This window comes from Cydia amplana, chromosome 21 (genome assembly GCF_948474715.1).
Source record: "Cydia amplana chromosome 21, ilCydAmpl1.1, whole genome shotgun sequence".
NCBI classification, from domain to species: Eukaryota; Metazoa; Arthropoda; class Insecta; order Lepidoptera; family Tortricidae; genus Cydia; species Cydia amplana.
In genome coordinates this window covers 8,057,234-8,074,121 of record NC_086089.1, presented here as the reverse complement: position 1 = coordinate 8,074,121, position 16,888 = coordinate 8,057,234, and the positions used below count along the sequence as shown (strand labels likewise).

Below are 16,888 nucleotides of genomic sequence, written 5' to 3'. Positions count from 1 at the left end.
CGACCAGCCGCTGCTGAGTAGCAGGAGCATTAGTGAGGCCGAAAGCCATTGTTTTAAAACAAAAGGTTCCCCGATTAGGTACAAAAAAAGCAGTTTTGCAACGGTCTTCCGCAGCTATAGGAATTTGCCAGAAGCTTTTAGACAAATCAATGCTCGTTAAGTATTTCGCATCTCTAAGATTGTCTAAGATCTCTGCCATATACGGAAGACTGTACGCGTCTTTAACTGTTACTGAATTCAGTTTCCGGCTATCTAGACAAAACCTTGGTTTTCCATTTTTTTTGTTAACTACTAGTACAGGGGACGACCACGAACTTTCACAGGGTTCTATCACATCTAGTTGTAGCATTTCGTCCACCTGTTCATTAATAATTCTACTCTTTTCCGGTGACATACGGTAGTAACGCTGTCTGATAGGGGATGCATTACCTGTATTTATGTTATGTTGAATCATCGAGGTTCGACCTAATCCCTTTTCCTCATAAGATATAGCCTTAAATTTCTTAATTATATCATCGACAACCGAGCGCTGATTGGAATCTAGATTTTGATAAGGTGTAATGTGATTTGCCTCTTTTGGGTTAATCCGATCGGAATCGGAAGTTTCATCTATATTCAATGAGGCAATGTATTTAGGACACAAGTTGAATTTCCGCCAAAAATCTAAACCCAAGATAAAATGCGTTGTTATCACTGGAACGACGTATGCTTTAAGGATATGATTCTGTCCTTCGAAGGCTACAGGTAGATTTATATAACCAATACTCGGTAATCTGTCCCCGCCCGCTGCTTCCATGTTAGTGTTGTCATCATTATGTATAGTATATTGTGAAAAGATAGGATCCTTGTGAAAACCGTTACCAATTACCGTTACAGCGGCACCGGAATCCAGAAGTCCCGAGGTTTTTTTTCCTTGTATATTAACATCAACAAAAACTCGGTCATCGTGATTCATTGATTTTGATTGCAGAATTGAAGTTACTTTATAGACACGAAAGAAGTTCTTTATAAATTTCAACCAGTCCTTCCAGTCACTAACATCGGAGTAACTACAATTCTGCTCTAAGCGTTTTTTTGTTCTTGTGTAGTGGACGACAAATGTTTCTGACAGTCTGGGCAGTCATGAAACTTAACCCCTGGATGACCACAACGAAAGCAGACAATGACACGTTCTGCGGTGCAGTTCCTCAACGAGTGTGTGTCAACACGGCAGCGCGGACAAAACGTCGGCTTGACATTAATAGCATAAACAGGTGTAGCAGCGGAAACTGCATTGACAGGAATATTATTCGCGGTATTCGGCTTATTTGCATAGGTAGCGAAGCGTGGCTTAAAATCATATTTTTTTGGGTAGGTTTGTCTCTGTAAATATGGTTTATTTGTAGTATTTATAGAAGAAGAGGCATGAGAATAAGCAAAGTCCGGGGCTAGGGTCTCAGACGTTGCTTTGGGAGGTTCCCGATATTGCGCCATACGTGATTGAACATTCTCGTAGTTCTTACATACGGTCTGCAATTCTTCCACGTTTTTGATTTCCGGGCAAGAAGTGAGCACGTTGGCATAGCAAGGACGTATATTATGTAGCAATATTTGTAATTTTTCCTCTTCCGGTAGAGGTTTGTCCAGTTGTGAAAACATGCCTGACATAATCGAAAGGTAGATTGTAATATTTTCTCGCGGGCCCTGTGTACGTGCCTTTATTTCGTCACGAAAACGATAGTCGTAATTCGGAGTGCTGAAAGCCTCCTTAAGCCTAACACAGACGTCCTCCCATGAATCAACATTATCTCTTATACTGCGAAACCAATGTAAAGCATCATCGGTGAATATCTCGGTTGCGAAAGATAAGATTTTGCTAGACGATAGCGACCTGGCTTTAATAAAATCAGACGCACTACGGATAAAGGAACGTACACACGTCTTCCCATTAAATTTAAGCTTTGACAGCTCAGAGGTCAATGCACGTTCGCAATTTACAGTAATATGACCCGGAACATCGTCAGAACCTGAACTCGAAGCAACTGTATCAAACTTGTTTAAAGCTGATTTGTACGTTTGGTACAGTTTAAGGCATTCATTGCACGCGGATAAAGCGTCCGGCTGTAGTGAGCAATCAATCCGGTTTAAGCGGTGGAAAATGTGATTCATGGTATTTTTTGTTCGAGCTAAAAGATTTTTATCAAAATTATCGTTTAGTGATTTGATATTTTTAGCAATCTTAGACAAGCTTTCCTCCACTGCCGTTGTGTCTACCATTGGATCAAACGGCGACACCAAAATATCCTCAGATGGATAAAGCCGCACAAGTTTTGTAATTTGCTTACGTAAATCTAACACATTATCAGCCGCAGTTTCCCCTCTAATCTCCACTTCATACGCGAGCTCTGTCTTTTGCAGTGACATGAACTTTATTTCCGATGCCATGATTGTAAAGTTATTTCTCACAATGTTTGGGTAAATTTGCACACTTAAAAAAAAACAAGGTTATTCTAAACTACTCCGCTCTGTTACAAAGGATAGTGAAAGTGAAAGTAGTGACTTGTTTTTATTGTTAAAAGGTATGATAGAAAAGAAATAGCAAGTAAGTTGTAAAGAACCGAAAGATAAGAGAAGTAAGAAAAATGAAAATGGAAGGTAATTTAAAAGAAAGGCTAACTACAGAAAGGCCAAAATAATAGAACAACTCGTGTCTAGAGTGTCGTTACAAATCTTCGGTTTTATCGATATCGATAAGTACCGTGTCCACTCTCTAGACCCAAGTTGTTAAGCACAAATAAAGTAAAAACAAGACTTCACAAACAACACGCACACAAAACAAACTACTCAACGATCCAAAATACCACGGAAACCACCTTGATACCAGGTTGAAGGCGCCACTTGTAGCGTTAGGTATCTAGGGCAGAGATGAGCAATAAGGCCTAGGCTACAAAATGAACTGTGGTTTAATCGGGCTTAAATACGTGGGTCGTTGGCCTACTGTGGTGGCGGCACTTGGATCGGTGTGTAGCTGGGCGTTACTGTCCTGGCGTTCCTGGCGTAGTGGTAACCCGGCGGCTAGCGCGGGGCAGCGAGAAGAGCCCCGGCGCGGAGATTGAACGACCAAGTAGCCCGTAGGGTAGACCCCAAAGCGGGGGAAAAACAGATGCACTTTATTTTATTCGGAACTTAGTGGCACAGCAGTGGAAGAGCACTTGTTCCCTATTATATTATTAATTACGAGTTACGACATCGCGAGACAAGGCGCGGCCGTTAACGCTCGCACAAGGGACATGCGTCCAGCGCTGCAGTCAGATCTCCAATGCCCGGCTGCGGCGGACCGTTATAACATGGCGCCGGCTATCGCGTAAACAAGTAGCCCGCGGGACTGGAAAAGTCGATAATATCGACATCGATACTTATCGGTTGCCATGACTATTATTTATTTATTTTACTAAGAAATAAATTAACGCTACAGTGGGGAAGCCCCTTAACATGAACGGTTTGTAGCAAGCTGTAGTTAGGTTCAAGATACAGTAAAAGAATTGAATAAAAGAGTCACTCACAGTATGTCTCTTCGCTCCTAAACAACTCATCATGAGCCAGCATGTCCAATATCTCCGTATCATCCAACCCCCTCCTCGCGGCCGTCAGCAGCGCCAGACACGTCTTAACCCGCTCCGCGCCCAGCGCCGCCTCCGTGGTGATGAGGATCTGCGTCAGTTGACCTTCCAGGTCCTCGCAGATGACCAGTTCTGGTGCTGTTTCTGGCTCGGACTGCTCTGTAAAGGTCTCGGCTGAGAGGGAAATTTGCCAGGCGAGGATCTGTTGAAAAAAGAGAAACCGGCTAAGTGCGAGTCGGACTCGCGTACATTAAGTCCGACTCACGCTTGACTGCACATTTCTAGTAGGTTTTCCTGTCATCTATAGGTAAATAACTATTTTGTGTATTTTTTTTTTAATTTTTGACTAGTTTGGAGATAAAGTGGCGGGAATGGTCGGACAGACAGACAGACGCACGAGTGATTATAAGAGTTCCGTTTTTTCCTTTTGAGGCACGGAACCCTAAAAAGGAGTTAAGCAACAACAATTCACCGCAAAGGACCTAAAGGGAGACCTTGGGCTCGTTTCTCAAAAGCTTGTAACTTGTAACAAGTGGAAGTCCCTTTCTAACAGAAGCTGTCAAAAAGTGACATCTAGGCCATGTTGCATTAACAAACTACAACTAATATTACAAGCGGAACTCCTTTTCTAATTTCACTAATTAAAAAAGGAGTTCCGCTTGTAATATTAGTTGTAGTTTGTTATGCAATACGGTCTAAATGTCACTTTTTGACAGCTTCTGTTAGAGTTACAAGTGTCAACAATGGAATATGTTTTTTTTAAATTATATATTCATGTTTACAACTTACATACTAATCATTTATATTCTCGCCAAACTGCTACGTTTGATGTAAATACCTTAGCGTAAAGCGGTATGGTGCACTTCTGCACAGCCTTCACCGCCGCGTCGGGCGGTGAAGCCGCACCAGTCTTGCTATAGGCCACCAGCGCGGCGCGCGCCTCGTCGGCGCCGACCGGCGGCGCGCGGACCACCATAATGGAATATGTACCTTAGCGTAAAGCGGTATGGTGCACTTCTGCACAGCCTTCACCGCCGCATCTGGCGGTGAAGCCGCACCAGTCTTGCTGTAGGCGGCCGCGCACGCCGCCAGCGCGACGCGCGCCTCGTCGGCGCCGACCAGCGGCGCGCGGACCACCATAATGGAATATGTACCTTAGCGTAAAGCGGTATGGTGCACTTCTGCACAGCCTTCACCGCCGCATCTGGCGGTGAAGCCGCACCAGTCTTGCTGTAGGCGGCCGCGCACGCCGCCAGCGCGACGCGCGCCTCGTCGGCGCCGACCGGCGGCGCGCGGACCACCATAATGGAATATGTACCTTAGCGTAAAGCGGTATGGTGCACTTCTGGACAGCCTTCACCGCCGCGTCGGGCGGTGAAGCCGCACCAGTCTTGCTGTAGGCGGCCGCGCACGCCGCCAGCACGGCGCGCGCCTCGTCGGCGCCGACCGGCGGCGCGCGGACCACCTTAATGGAATATGTACCTTAGCGTAAAGCGGTATGGTGCACTTCTGCACAGCCTTCACCGCCGCATCGAGCGGTGAAGCCGCACCAGTCTTGCTGTAGGCGGCCGCGCACGCCGCCAGCACGGCGCCGACCGGCGGCGCGCGGACCACCATAATGGAATATGTACCTTAGCGTAAAGCGGTATGGTGCACTTCTGCACAGCCTTCACCGCCGCGTCGGGCGGTGAAGCCGCACCCGTCTTGCTGTAGGCGGCCGCGCACGCCGCCAGCACGGCGCGCGCCTCGTCGGCGCCGACCGGCGGCGCGCGCACCACCTTAGGCCCGTCTTCGGAGGATAACACCGCCATTATTGCTGAGCTTGAGGGCTCGTCGGTCTCTGAAAACAATAGTTTGTGTTACAAGGGATCAAAATTATATATTTCCGTCAAGAGCGTACATTGAATCCCGAGCGTAATGAGGGATTCAAGTGTTAACGCCCGAGACGAAATAATCTTGATACCGTGTGACACATACTGCTTCTCACATCAACTATGAGGAAAATAAAAAAATCTTAGTGTTGACACAATCTGATGATTAAACAGATTATTTAAGCTAAAAAAATAATGTGCAAAAAAAATTAAAAATAGTATATGCAACAGAAAAGTGTTACTTTGATCCCTCCTAACAGGGAGGAAAAGTGCCACTTTGATCCCTCCTAGCAGGGAAGAAAAAGCTCTTATCCGAATAGGTGGTGTGAAAATACGTTAGTAAATTACTCAATCCTAAGAGACAGTTTGCTGTGAAGGTAGCGCCTCAGAGAATCAGGCCCCGTAGCCAACATGCCAATCGCTAACGCTCCGCAGCAAACGAAACGCAACTGTCACTGTCACACTAATATGGAAGACTGATAGAGACACAAAGCGATTCGATGGCGAAGCGATAGCGATCGTCACCTTGGCTAAGCCGCCAGTTAATTAAAAAAAAAAGTCAACAAGTTGGCGATTTTGGAAAGATTTATATGAAAAACATTAAATAATTGTGGCGTGACTTCCTTAGTACCATTTCGGAAATTAATTGACCGGAGCGTAGCGAAGGTCTACGTTTTGACTCGGGCATTTTGCTTTTGTATGTCCGGATGTTCTCCTCTACAGGTCACAATTCTCAACCGATTCTTGTGAAATTTTGTGACCAGATTCTATGAGTAAATAATTTTTTTTTGTCGATCCCGTTTTTGGAAATTTTCAAAAATGGAGGAGTTGTGATACCTCGCGCCTAAACAAATAGTCGTATCGATATCATAAGAGTATTTTCTTTTTGAGACATATTTACATAGTAAATGGCATAAAATGCAGAAAAATTGTATTGCTGGTTTAGGCGGTATTTAGATATTTAGTTTGTACTCGAGAATGAGTAGCCGAATTTCGTCAGCTTAGCTAAGACCTATCATGGCGCGTTTTGTAAACAATCGCTATTTTTGTTTGCAAACAGAAAGTCTGGGTTCGATCCCCAGTAAGAAATAACTTTTTGTATTTTATTTTTCACTTAAACTTCGTATTTTTTTAATAAATTAAAATCTTTGTATTGTTGATTGATCAAACCGCTGTGTGGCGCTGTCATCGTGCACGGTTCCAATAAGCTATGCTCGCGAGGTCTACAGCTCACAGAGCCACTGTGGGTAGATGAATAAAGATTTAGTGTTATTTATTCTTCCGTCACAATACATATTTTATATGGCGCAGTCGGTAGGATCAAAGCCTACGCTCCCATAGGGAAACTGATTTGAACTTTTGATTTTTTTTTTCTTTTGATTGAAGATGAACAATCAAAATTTGAATTACCTTCGGTGACTGTAACAATCATCTTAACGTTGCCTGGCAACCGTGAGGGCAGCCAGCGCGCGCCGCGCAGCGCGTCTGCCCCGACCACCAGCAGTAACGCCGGCCGGGCGCGCCCTAATGCGCCGAGGAGTTTGGGTAACGCCGCTGACAGCGATGCCACGTCCTGTACACACATTTATAATCACTTATAAAACAAAGTCCCCCGCCGTGTCTGTCCGTTTGTATGTTTGCGATAAACTAAAAAACTACAAACGGATTTTCATGCGGTTTCCACCTGTCAATAGAGTGATTCTTGAGGAAGGGTGCGAAGCCGGGGCAGCTCGCTAGTCATACATAACGGCCAGTTGCACTAAGCACAATCAACGGACTGACTTTTAACCGCTTTTTAAAAATCAATAGCTTATACTTATGAAAGCAGACGAATATAAATGATCGTATTAGATTCATAATTGTTACATATTTGCCGTGACTTATTTTTAAAACAAGTTTTTCAATTAAAAGACACATCAAGATTGAACACCTTTTTTCTAATGCAAAAAAAACGAACTACATATAACACAAGTTTAACTTAAAAGGAGGATTCGGCACCTATATGTCTGTTAACATGTGTTAAAAATAAATAATTTTGAATTTTTGAAAAACTGTAAGAAGTTTTGGCAATAAACGTGCAGAAAAAAATACGGAGAACATTTCACGCTTACATTCCTGCCTCGATATGGGGTCCCAGCGTGCAGCACGTGACACTGGTCCACGATGGATTTGAGCAGCTGGTGCGAGCTACTCGACTGCGGGGTGAGGCCCACGAATCTATAACAGACAAACTGCTTATTTAACGCACTATTCACGCTGTCTGGCTGGTTGGTTGGAGAAGCGCTGGACTTGCAATCCGGAGGGCGCGTGTTCAAACCCCGGCTCGTATCAATGAGTTTTTTGGAACTTATGTACGAATTCATTTGGTATTAACAGTCGCTTTTCGGTGAAGGAAAACATTGTGAGAAAACCGGACTAATCCTAATAAGGCCTATATAGTTTACCCTCAGGGTTGAAAGGTCAGATGGCAGTCGCTTTCGTAAACTAAAGTTATTTCCACAGCCGGCGCCCCCTATCAATGCCAGTGGGACTTTAATACGTGGTCTTGTCTGTCTTATCCTTAGAGTGCTTTTGCGGGCTCTATCTCCCTCTCGCCCAATAAAAAGTGAGGATGTTCTAAATACTATCAATGGGACCTGACTCTCTAGAACACGTAGTCTTGTCTGTCTTAACCCTAGTGTGTTTTGTGGAGTACAGTAACCAACTTACCTGATAATAACAGCGAGATCCTCTTGCCAAGCGGGTGCCAATGTTGCCGCTCGTGCCACTAAAGTAGCTTTGCCGCAGCCAGCGCCCCCTATCAGTGCCAGTGGGACTTGACTGTCGCCGGTCACGTATCTGGAACGATATTAATGGTTAAAGAGATTACCATATTATAGTTTTACTGACATACTGAATTAGGAAACGTAATATTATCCGAGAGCATAATTGTCATATGGGTTTTCCTGAAATACTTAAATGTTTTTTTTATAGTGTTGAAATATGTACTTACGTCTTAAGTTCATTAAGGGTGATCTCTCGGTTGGAGGTGCTCTGAGCAGACTTTTGGCAGAATGTGAGGTGTTCATTCAGCTCGTCGAACAAGCTGGAAGAAAAAAAACATTTCTCAAAGTCTAAAGACAACCTTTTCGGATTACACAACAATATATAGGTTGTCAAAGGACTGTCTCATTTCAAACATAGACAGAGAGAATTATATTATCTTTGTCTTATACTAGTACTAGCACCCAAAAGAAAAGGATGAATATAGTTGTTTTTGTTCTTATTTACTGACAATTTAGTTTGACCAACTATAAATTGCATGTGTTGTGTAATGTCACCTTATTGGTAGTACGGGGCTATTCATAAATTACGTCATTTCAAATTGGGGGGGGGGGGGGGGGGTCTGGACATCGGATGATGGTAGCATGACGTAGCAGGAAAGGGGGTCATAGAAAAGAGCTTTTTCTTCCCTGCTAGGAGGGATCAAGTGGCACTTTTCCTCCCTGCTAGGAGGGATCAAAGTAACACTTTTCTGTTCTAGCACACTATTTTAAATTTTTTTTACTTTATTTTTACATTATTTTTTAGCTTAAATAATCTGTTTAAGAATCAGATTGTGTCAACACTAAGATTTTTTTATTTTCCTCATAGTTGTTGTGAAAAGCAGTATGTGTCACACGGTATCAAAATTATTTCGTCTTGGGCGTTAACACTTGAATCCCTCATTATGCTCAGGATTCTATTCCTCATTCGCTTCATTCAGTATTAAATGTACGCCCTTGACGGAAATATATCATTTTGATCCCTTGTAACACAAACTACTAGAGTCTACCTGCCAATGAATTTACCTGGTGGGTATTCCATTACAGCCGGCAGGCGCCTCGCTCTCTCCGATCAGCGTGTCGAGCAGCGCGTCGAGCCGCTCGCCGAGCGCGGACCGCACCCCTTCAGTGTACTCGTCCTCGCCGCCGGGGGCGGAGCGCCCGCGGACCGAGGCCCGTATAATGTTGCGCTCGCTTAGATGAAGCTGCCAAACAGAATAGGGTATTTGACTACTAGTCAAATCAGTTTCTATTCTCGAACTGTCAAAACGATTTTGTTAGTATGGAATTTATATGAAACACTAGCATGTGACGTCACAATCAAATTGCCTACTCTTTATAGTTTTATACGGGTTTTAAAAGGACTATTAGGATGTTGTGTTACTTGTTTTTTTCTTTCATTTTTTGTCACGAATAAACGCTCTCTATTCTATTCTGAAATACAAATTGTGTCTAAAAATAACTGCTGTCTACGTTTCTTTATTAATCTTTTGGTGTTTTATTTCATGCATGGTTTAAAATAATTTACCCTACCCTACCCTAATACCCTATTGTGGTCAAATCATAGGTTTAAAATGTGTAAAATGCTCAGGGACACCGATGCAATAGTCTTTAGTCAGAAGGAGTATACAGTTAGACCAAGAAAAGTCTGCAGCGATTTTGATAGCCTACTCAGTACAAGTGTTATCTACACGTCATAAATTCATAAAAGTTTGACGTTTAAAATGACACTTGCACTGCGGGGGCTATCAAAATCGCTGCAGACTTTTCTCGGTCTGACTCTAATATACTTAGTTAGTGACATTTGAAACTCCGTAAGCGCGATGTATTAGGTTTCTACCGAATTGCGTTCTAGCTCCCTAACGCCATCTGTTAGAATCTTGTGGCAAGACGTCGACAGTGACAGCTAGAGGAGATTCCACAACAGGAAAGATCGTGGACAATCATTGAGAAGGCCGAAGGCCGAGCTTCGCATAGGGTAGTAGGCCCGAAGTCTCCGAGAGAGGCGACGTGCCTTTAATTTTAAAACAGAATAATACTGCAAATGTCTAAATGCCGTAGGATCGAGCCTCGGGCGACCGACAGATGCGCGCTTCCCGTAACTTCCGAAATGCAACGCAAGTTTCATAATTGCGAAGGTAGAGTTTTGCGTAGGGCCGAAGGTGTGAAGCGTCCGGGACCGCACCTCCACGTGAGTCCGAAGGTCGAGTTTTGGCAGGTTAGTGCTCAAAGGAATAAAACAGTCTTCGTCTTTGACTCTCGTTCCTTGTACCCTCATACTAAACATGGCGCAGCCGGTAGGATGTTGTTTCTTACCTGGCCCCGTAGATAACATGCCAATCGCTAACACTACGTAGCGAACGAAACACAATTGTCACTGTCGCACTAATAAGGAAGAGTAATAGAGAGCCACCAAGCGATTCGATGGCGAAGTGCAAGCGATCGTCACCTTAGCTTAGGCCGCCTGTTTATTTATTATTCGGTCTCAATGACGGTGCAGCCCTACCTAACCCGTCTACCTCCATGCACTAGCGCCATGTTTTTGTTGTTGCTCATTTCTGTTTATAATTTTACATTTGTGATAAATTGATAATTAAACGTGATTGTCGCCTTTTTCTCGTCACACATACTAGTACATATGCATGTCATTTATACGTAGTAATAAGTTTTTATTATAATATTTGTTTACATATAGGAAACTATAAGTCTATTACTAGAAGAATGTTACTCTATCTGTTACTTATCTGTTGTATAAGACTGATTGTTTCTTAATAAAAAAAAAAAAAAAAAACTATGTGCTCCTTCGTATACCTTTAAATCTTTCTGTAGATTGTGCAGTCGGCGCGTCAGCTCCTGGTGGTGCGCGGCGTCGGGCGCGTCGGGCTCCGCGGCGGCGGCGGCGCCGGCGCGGCACACCCACACGCAGCGCCGCGCCGCCTCCACGCTCATCAGGACCGTGTGCTGGACTTCCTGGAATTATTTAATAAGTTGATATTGGAGCGAAAATGACACTTAACTGTGTCTAGTGCATTCTAACGCCTTAAAGAGACGATACAGTTTTTGAAGTGAAAACTTTTTTAGCGGCGCTGGGCATGTTTTGAGGTGGGGAAAAACTGTTAAACTCGAGACACCGTAAGGCGTAAGGTAAGGCAACCCTCTTTACAACCCCCTTAATCCATTAACAACCTTATCTCAAAGCAAGAAAGGTCGTTTCAACTGTAATTACAAATTTGCCGCAACGATAAATTAGGTACTGTTACTTCGTACGCGCAAATCTATTTTAATCCTTATTAGAAACTACACAAGGTTGCTTAAAGAGGAAAGTAGGTGTAAATATAAGTTTGTTGGCAATTGTAATAGATGACATTTAGATGCGAGGTCTGCAAGGTAACTTTACAATTTCTATTCGAATTTTAAACAATTAACGCTACAAATTTGAATTTCGAATTTTAAACAAGCTCACTGACCAGCAAGTTCGGACCTAAGGTTTTTAATAGAAAGGAGGATGGGTCAATTCAATTATACATAGCGCTGCAGACATTTTGGGCTAGTCATTGAGTTTTCACTTCTATCGGCACTCCCGGAGTGCAACCCGTTGTTTTTTTCTACAATCGTGAGATACGCATCTAAGGTGCAGATAAGTCGATAAAAAGCTGCTTAGGTAGGTACGTATTTACTCCTACGACCGAAGAGGCCATGAAGAACCAACACGTTGAGTACCTTATCTATTTAGCGATGTCTCTACTCTCTACCTACTTGTATATGGTACCTTCTAATTGTCTATGGTACCTGTTCTAGGTACTGCCTGTAAGGTAGGTCACACACACGCCTCTTCAGGTCTGAACCAACACTGCATGCCTTGGACAACATCTCGTGTCTCTACTGTATATGGTACCAACTCACATTTATAGACGGGTCTATCGCGGTATATTGTATGTATGCACCTGTGACAATGTATGATCAATACAAATAAAGTATATGCATATGAAGTTGTTGTAGTAACTTACCTGTTCTACTACAGTTGTGAGGTACGCGTCGCACGCCTCCTGAGGCAGAGTTCGGACCAATACGTTAAGTGCCTTCGCCATCTCGCGACGCCAGCGCGCCGGCGCGCCGCGAACGAGACGGTAGCATGGCGGCGTCCTGCTCTCGTCTAGGCTGTACCTGTGTTGATAAGAAAAAGGTTTAAAGATTAGAATAATCAAATTGATTTAGTTCAATGAACTTATTGGTTTGAGATGTCAATATAATTCAACAAAGGAGTGCAAAAGTTTTAAATATCAGCTTGGGGGAAAATGCTTTTCTATAATCTGAACGGCTGTCCGTCTGTCCGGTTGTTTATCTTTATAAGTCACATTTTTAAATGTTTGTAAGCATAGGTTCGGTAGTCAAAAGGTTTTGTTGTCATTTTAGTTTTAGATTTTTTTCAAAATGGATTAGTTTCGGGTAAGAGTCTACATCTCACAGAGCGATTTTTACTATTTGTTTATCATCGTCTTGTCGGCCTCGCCTTGAAGTCGGCGCCCAGCGTGTGAGGCAGGAGCGGCGTGCCCAGACCAGAGTCGAACAACACTAGTACAGTAGGTATGTTTGTACCATTTGTTGAGCAGCGTCTTGTCGGCCTCATCCTGAGCGGCGTCCAACGCCGCCTTGAAGTCGGCGCACTCCAGCGTGTGAGGCCGGAGCGGCGTGCCCAGACCAAAGTCGAACAACACTAGTGCAGTAGGTATGTTTGTACCATTTGTTGAGCAGCGTCTTGTCGGTCTCGTCTTGAGCAGCGTCCAACGCCGCCTTGAAGTCGGCGCACTCCAGCGTGTGAGGCAGGAGCGGCGTGCCCAGACCAGAGTTGAGGAACAACACTGGGACTACTGCTCCGAGCTCTGACTGACCTGGAAGCAAAATAATAATAAGAAAAAAATACTGCCCATCTGTAAAGTGTAATTCTATGGAACTTGCTAACTTTGTAAACAAACCGCCGTATTAAAATTGTCTCTGAAAGTCAATTTACTAGTGACTTTTGTTTATATAGTTAGCAAGTTCAGCCACATTCAGCCAGCCGTATTCGAGGGAAGCCAGTGCTGTCAAACTGGTTTAACTTGACAGACATTCAGACGTACTTACTCCTTGAGTAACCACCTCAGATTGGAAGTTCCATAGAATGACACTTTAGAGGCTTAAGATGACAATTGAATGTTGGACAGACTAACGAGCGGGAGATTTTAAATTATGGTTTTCCTCAATTATGCTTCTAACAGTCCCTCAATTTTGTGTATGAAGTAGACTTACGTGCAAGTTCAGCTATACACAGCACGGGGAAGCGATGGTCCCTCTGTTGTTCTAATGGTGACCGCCAGTGCAGGTCCGCCACGTGGATCCTCCAGCCGCGGCGGCGCGCGCGCACGCGTAAGCGGGCTGCTGCGCCGCATTGCAGCGCGCCTTTTTCCGCGCAGCAGTCTGTGGGATAGTTTATAATTAAGTAAAGATTATAATCTTTATTTATTTATTAGGAGCCTGTAATATCCCACTGCTGGGCAAAGGCCTCCCCCCACTTTTTCCAGTCTTCCCGATCCTGTGCAGTCTCTGGCCATTCCTTTAAAAGCGGCCAAGTGCAAGTCGGACTCGCCCATGAAGGGTTCCGTATTGAGGAGATTTTAACGTATTAAAAAAAAACTACTTACTAGATCTCGTTCAAACCAATTTTCGGTGGAAGTTTACATGGTAAGTACATCATATATTTTTTTTAGTTTTATCATTCTCTTATTTTAGAACTTACGGGGGGGGGGGGGGACACATTTTACCACTTTGGAAGTGTCTCTCGCGCAAACTATTCAGTTTAGAAAAAAATGATACTTATTAGAAACCTCAATATCATTTTTGAAGACCTATCCATAGATACCCCACACGTATGAGTTTGATGAAAAAATTTTTAGAGTTTCAGTTCTAAGTATGAGGAACCCCCAAAATTTCTTTTTCTATTTTTGTGTGAAAATCTTAATGCGGTTCACAGAATACATCTACTTACCAAGTTTCAACAGTATAGTTCTTATTAGTTTCGAAAAAAAGTGGCTGTGACATACGGACGGACAGACAGACGGACAGACAGACAGACAGACATGACGAATCCATAAGGGTTCCGTTTTTTGCCATTTGGCTACGGAACCCTAAAAAGGAGTCTAGCTCGTCTCGCCATCGCCGACGAAGAAGACGTCGAAGATTATAATTAAGGAAGTATTATTATACGTTCTGATTTTGCCGTACTCTCATATTTATTCTTTTATATACCAGCCAGCCTATTATGGATAGCTTTATCCATCTTTATCCACGTGATAAAATAACTGTCACTGTTTAACACCGTGGGAAAGAAAGTGACGGACACCGTTTTATCACGCTGTCACGTAGACAAGAAAGACCATCATATCCGTACAGTAACCTCCACTAAGAGCAGTGGCAACTTAAGATTTTTGCGTGATGTTTAGTTTGTTGCTCAAATGCCCTCATAAATGTCGCTGTTACTAATGCAAACTAGCTAATGGTAAGGTTGTCTGGAAGAGATTGCTCTTTAGCGATAAAAGCGTCTGTTGTCTGCCTCTTTCTTTAATCAGTTGTTTTTCTTTAAACTGTATTTTTAATGGGATGTGCCAATAAATAGTATTCTATCTATATATCTAATGGCTGTATTTCGTATACAGTGTATTTATGAGCAAGCTATGGCTCAATTTTATTCTAAAATTGTCATTCCGGATTCAGTGACGTGACGTGTGATGCCATGTTAGTAGAGTTAGACCGAGAAAAGTCTGCAGCGATTTTGATAGCCCACGCAGTGCAAGTGTCATTTTAAACGTCAAACCTGTATGAATTTATGACGTGTAAATAATACTTGCCCTGCGTGGGCTATGAAAATCGCTGCAGACTTTTCTTGGTCTAACTCTAAGTGTATTCTAAGCTTAAGTGAGGTCTAGTTTACCTTGTGAATCCGCCGCACAGACATATATGAGCATCGCCTTCTTCCGCCTCGTTCTCTGCTGTGGCCTGCCCAGTAGCTGTGCCCTGTGGTCCTCAGGCAGCGAGGCCACGCCGCTCGGCATGGGGGGGCCTTCGGCATCGCGGGGGGACGCGCAAGTCACTGGAGACGATAGGGAGATGGAGTCTGTAATGTAATGTTTGTTATTAGAATATACACTGGAAGTAAAGGATACAGATCGGTCACAAGAGCACGAATGGAATGAATGGGTGAATGAAAATATATATCTGTGTATCATCATTTCCGCTGCATGTGCATTCATCCGCTGGGTGGACACTATAAAAAACCGGCCAAGTGCGAGTTGGACTCGCGCACGGAGGGTTCCGCACCATCAACAAAAAATAGAGCTAAACAAGCAAAAAAACGGTCACCCATCCAGGTACTGACCCCGCCCGACGTTGCTTAACTTCGGTCAAAAATCACGTTTGTTGTATGGGAGCCCCACTTAAATCTTTATTTTATTCTGTTTTTAGTATTTGTTGTTATAGCGGCAACAGAAATACATCATCTGTGAAAATTTCAACTGTCTAGCTATCACGGTTCGTGAGATACAGCCTGGTGACAGACGGACGGAGGGACGGACGGACGGACGGACAGCGGAGTCTTAGTAATAGGGTCCCGTTTTTTACCCTTTGGTCACGGAACCCTAAAAAGGCCTGCCAGGGATCTACACAGGCGCCTATTATTAGGAAGGCGAAAAATCGTGCAGAATATAGGGTCATTATACTTCAGATGCATAAGGACCCTTTATGTATGTGTTAGACAAGGGCAACGTACCCGACACACTAGAGCCGACCGGGCGTGGTCCCTTCAGCTGCGGTCGGTGCGCGGGCGCAGGCTCGAGTAACTGCGTCGGCGCGGGTCGGTCTTCCCTCTCTTTCGCTCGCGCGCGGTAGGACGGTGACCTGAAAAAAAATATTGATTTTTCAACTTTCGGATTGGTCATATGGTCAAATAAATCTTTTCTTATTGTACCTAGACATGAGCCGATTTTTATTTTTTCGACAGATTTTGATAAAACTTGGTAGGTTTGAAGAGCTCATTCGTCTGATCGGAATAAACACGAAATCCCAGTTTGGGACAAAAAAATTATGTATATTTATGTCAAGTTACGAAAACTCCATACGTTTTCGTCATTGGAAGATTTTATAGCACAAACGGTGAAATTGCGCTTATATTATACAACAGCTGTCCATCTATCAAATTTTATCAAAATCGGAGTAATATAAAAAACTACAACAACATATAATACATATTGTAAGGGTAGTAATATTTTTAATTTTTTACACATTTTGGTTAATATAGACTATTATATAGACAATTGTTTATAAATATTGTATATCATCCTAAACGCATTTCGTATAATATAAAAACTATATCGAATAGTTATCACTTTCGTAGCGCTACATCGTAGCCAATAACATGGGTTTCCCCGTATGAAGCGATAATGCTTCATAGAGGCAAAACGACAACGTGTCGTAATTAGCGCTGGGTTAACATAAGCCGGCCTCCTGAACAATAAGGTTACCATAACAAAGACAGCCTCAACCCTTCAAATACAATGCTACGACACCCGCCTACGGCCTACGGCGT

The 16,888-nt window shown here is 43.5% G+C and overlaps 1 protein-coding gene across 1 annotated transcript in view; it reads right to left on the bottom strand.

Moving 5' to 3' along the window:
• The window catches only part of LOC134658201 (uncharacterized), a 73,320-nt gene that overhangs the window by 19,862 nt on the left and 36,570 nt on the right, over positions 1-16,888 (bottom strand). The window contains exons 3-18 of the mRNA XM_063513809.1: positions 16,073-16,200; positions 15,239-15,421; positions 13,561-13,728; positions 12,909-13,163; positions 12,780-12,846; positions 12,282-12,438; positions 11,086-11,244; positions 9,301-9,479; positions 8,463-8,555; positions 8,180-8,308; positions 7,582-7,687; positions 6,881-7,043; positions 5,231-5,439; positions 4,848-5,064; positions 4,590-4,753; positions 3,543-3,801 (exon numbers count right to left, since the gene is read on the bottom strand). Of these exons, the coding sequence (XP_063369879.1) occupies positions 3,543-3,801; positions 4,590-4,753; positions 4,848-5,064; positions 5,231-5,439; positions 6,881-7,043; positions 7,582-7,687; positions 8,180-8,308; positions 8,463-8,555; positions 9,301-9,479; positions 11,086-11,244; positions 12,282-12,438; positions 12,780-12,846; positions 12,909-13,163; positions 13,561-13,728; positions 15,239-15,421; positions 16,073-16,200 (2,636 nt within the window). The remainder of the gene's footprint in view (positions 1-3,542; positions 3,802-4,589; positions 4,754-4,847; positions 5,065-5,230; positions 5,440-6,880; positions 7,044-7,581; positions 7,688-8,179; positions 8,309-8,462; positions 8,556-9,300; positions 9,480-11,085; positions 11,245-12,281; positions 12,439-12,779; positions 12,847-12,908; positions 13,164-13,560; positions 13,729-15,238; positions 15,422-16,072; positions 16,201-16,888) is intronic.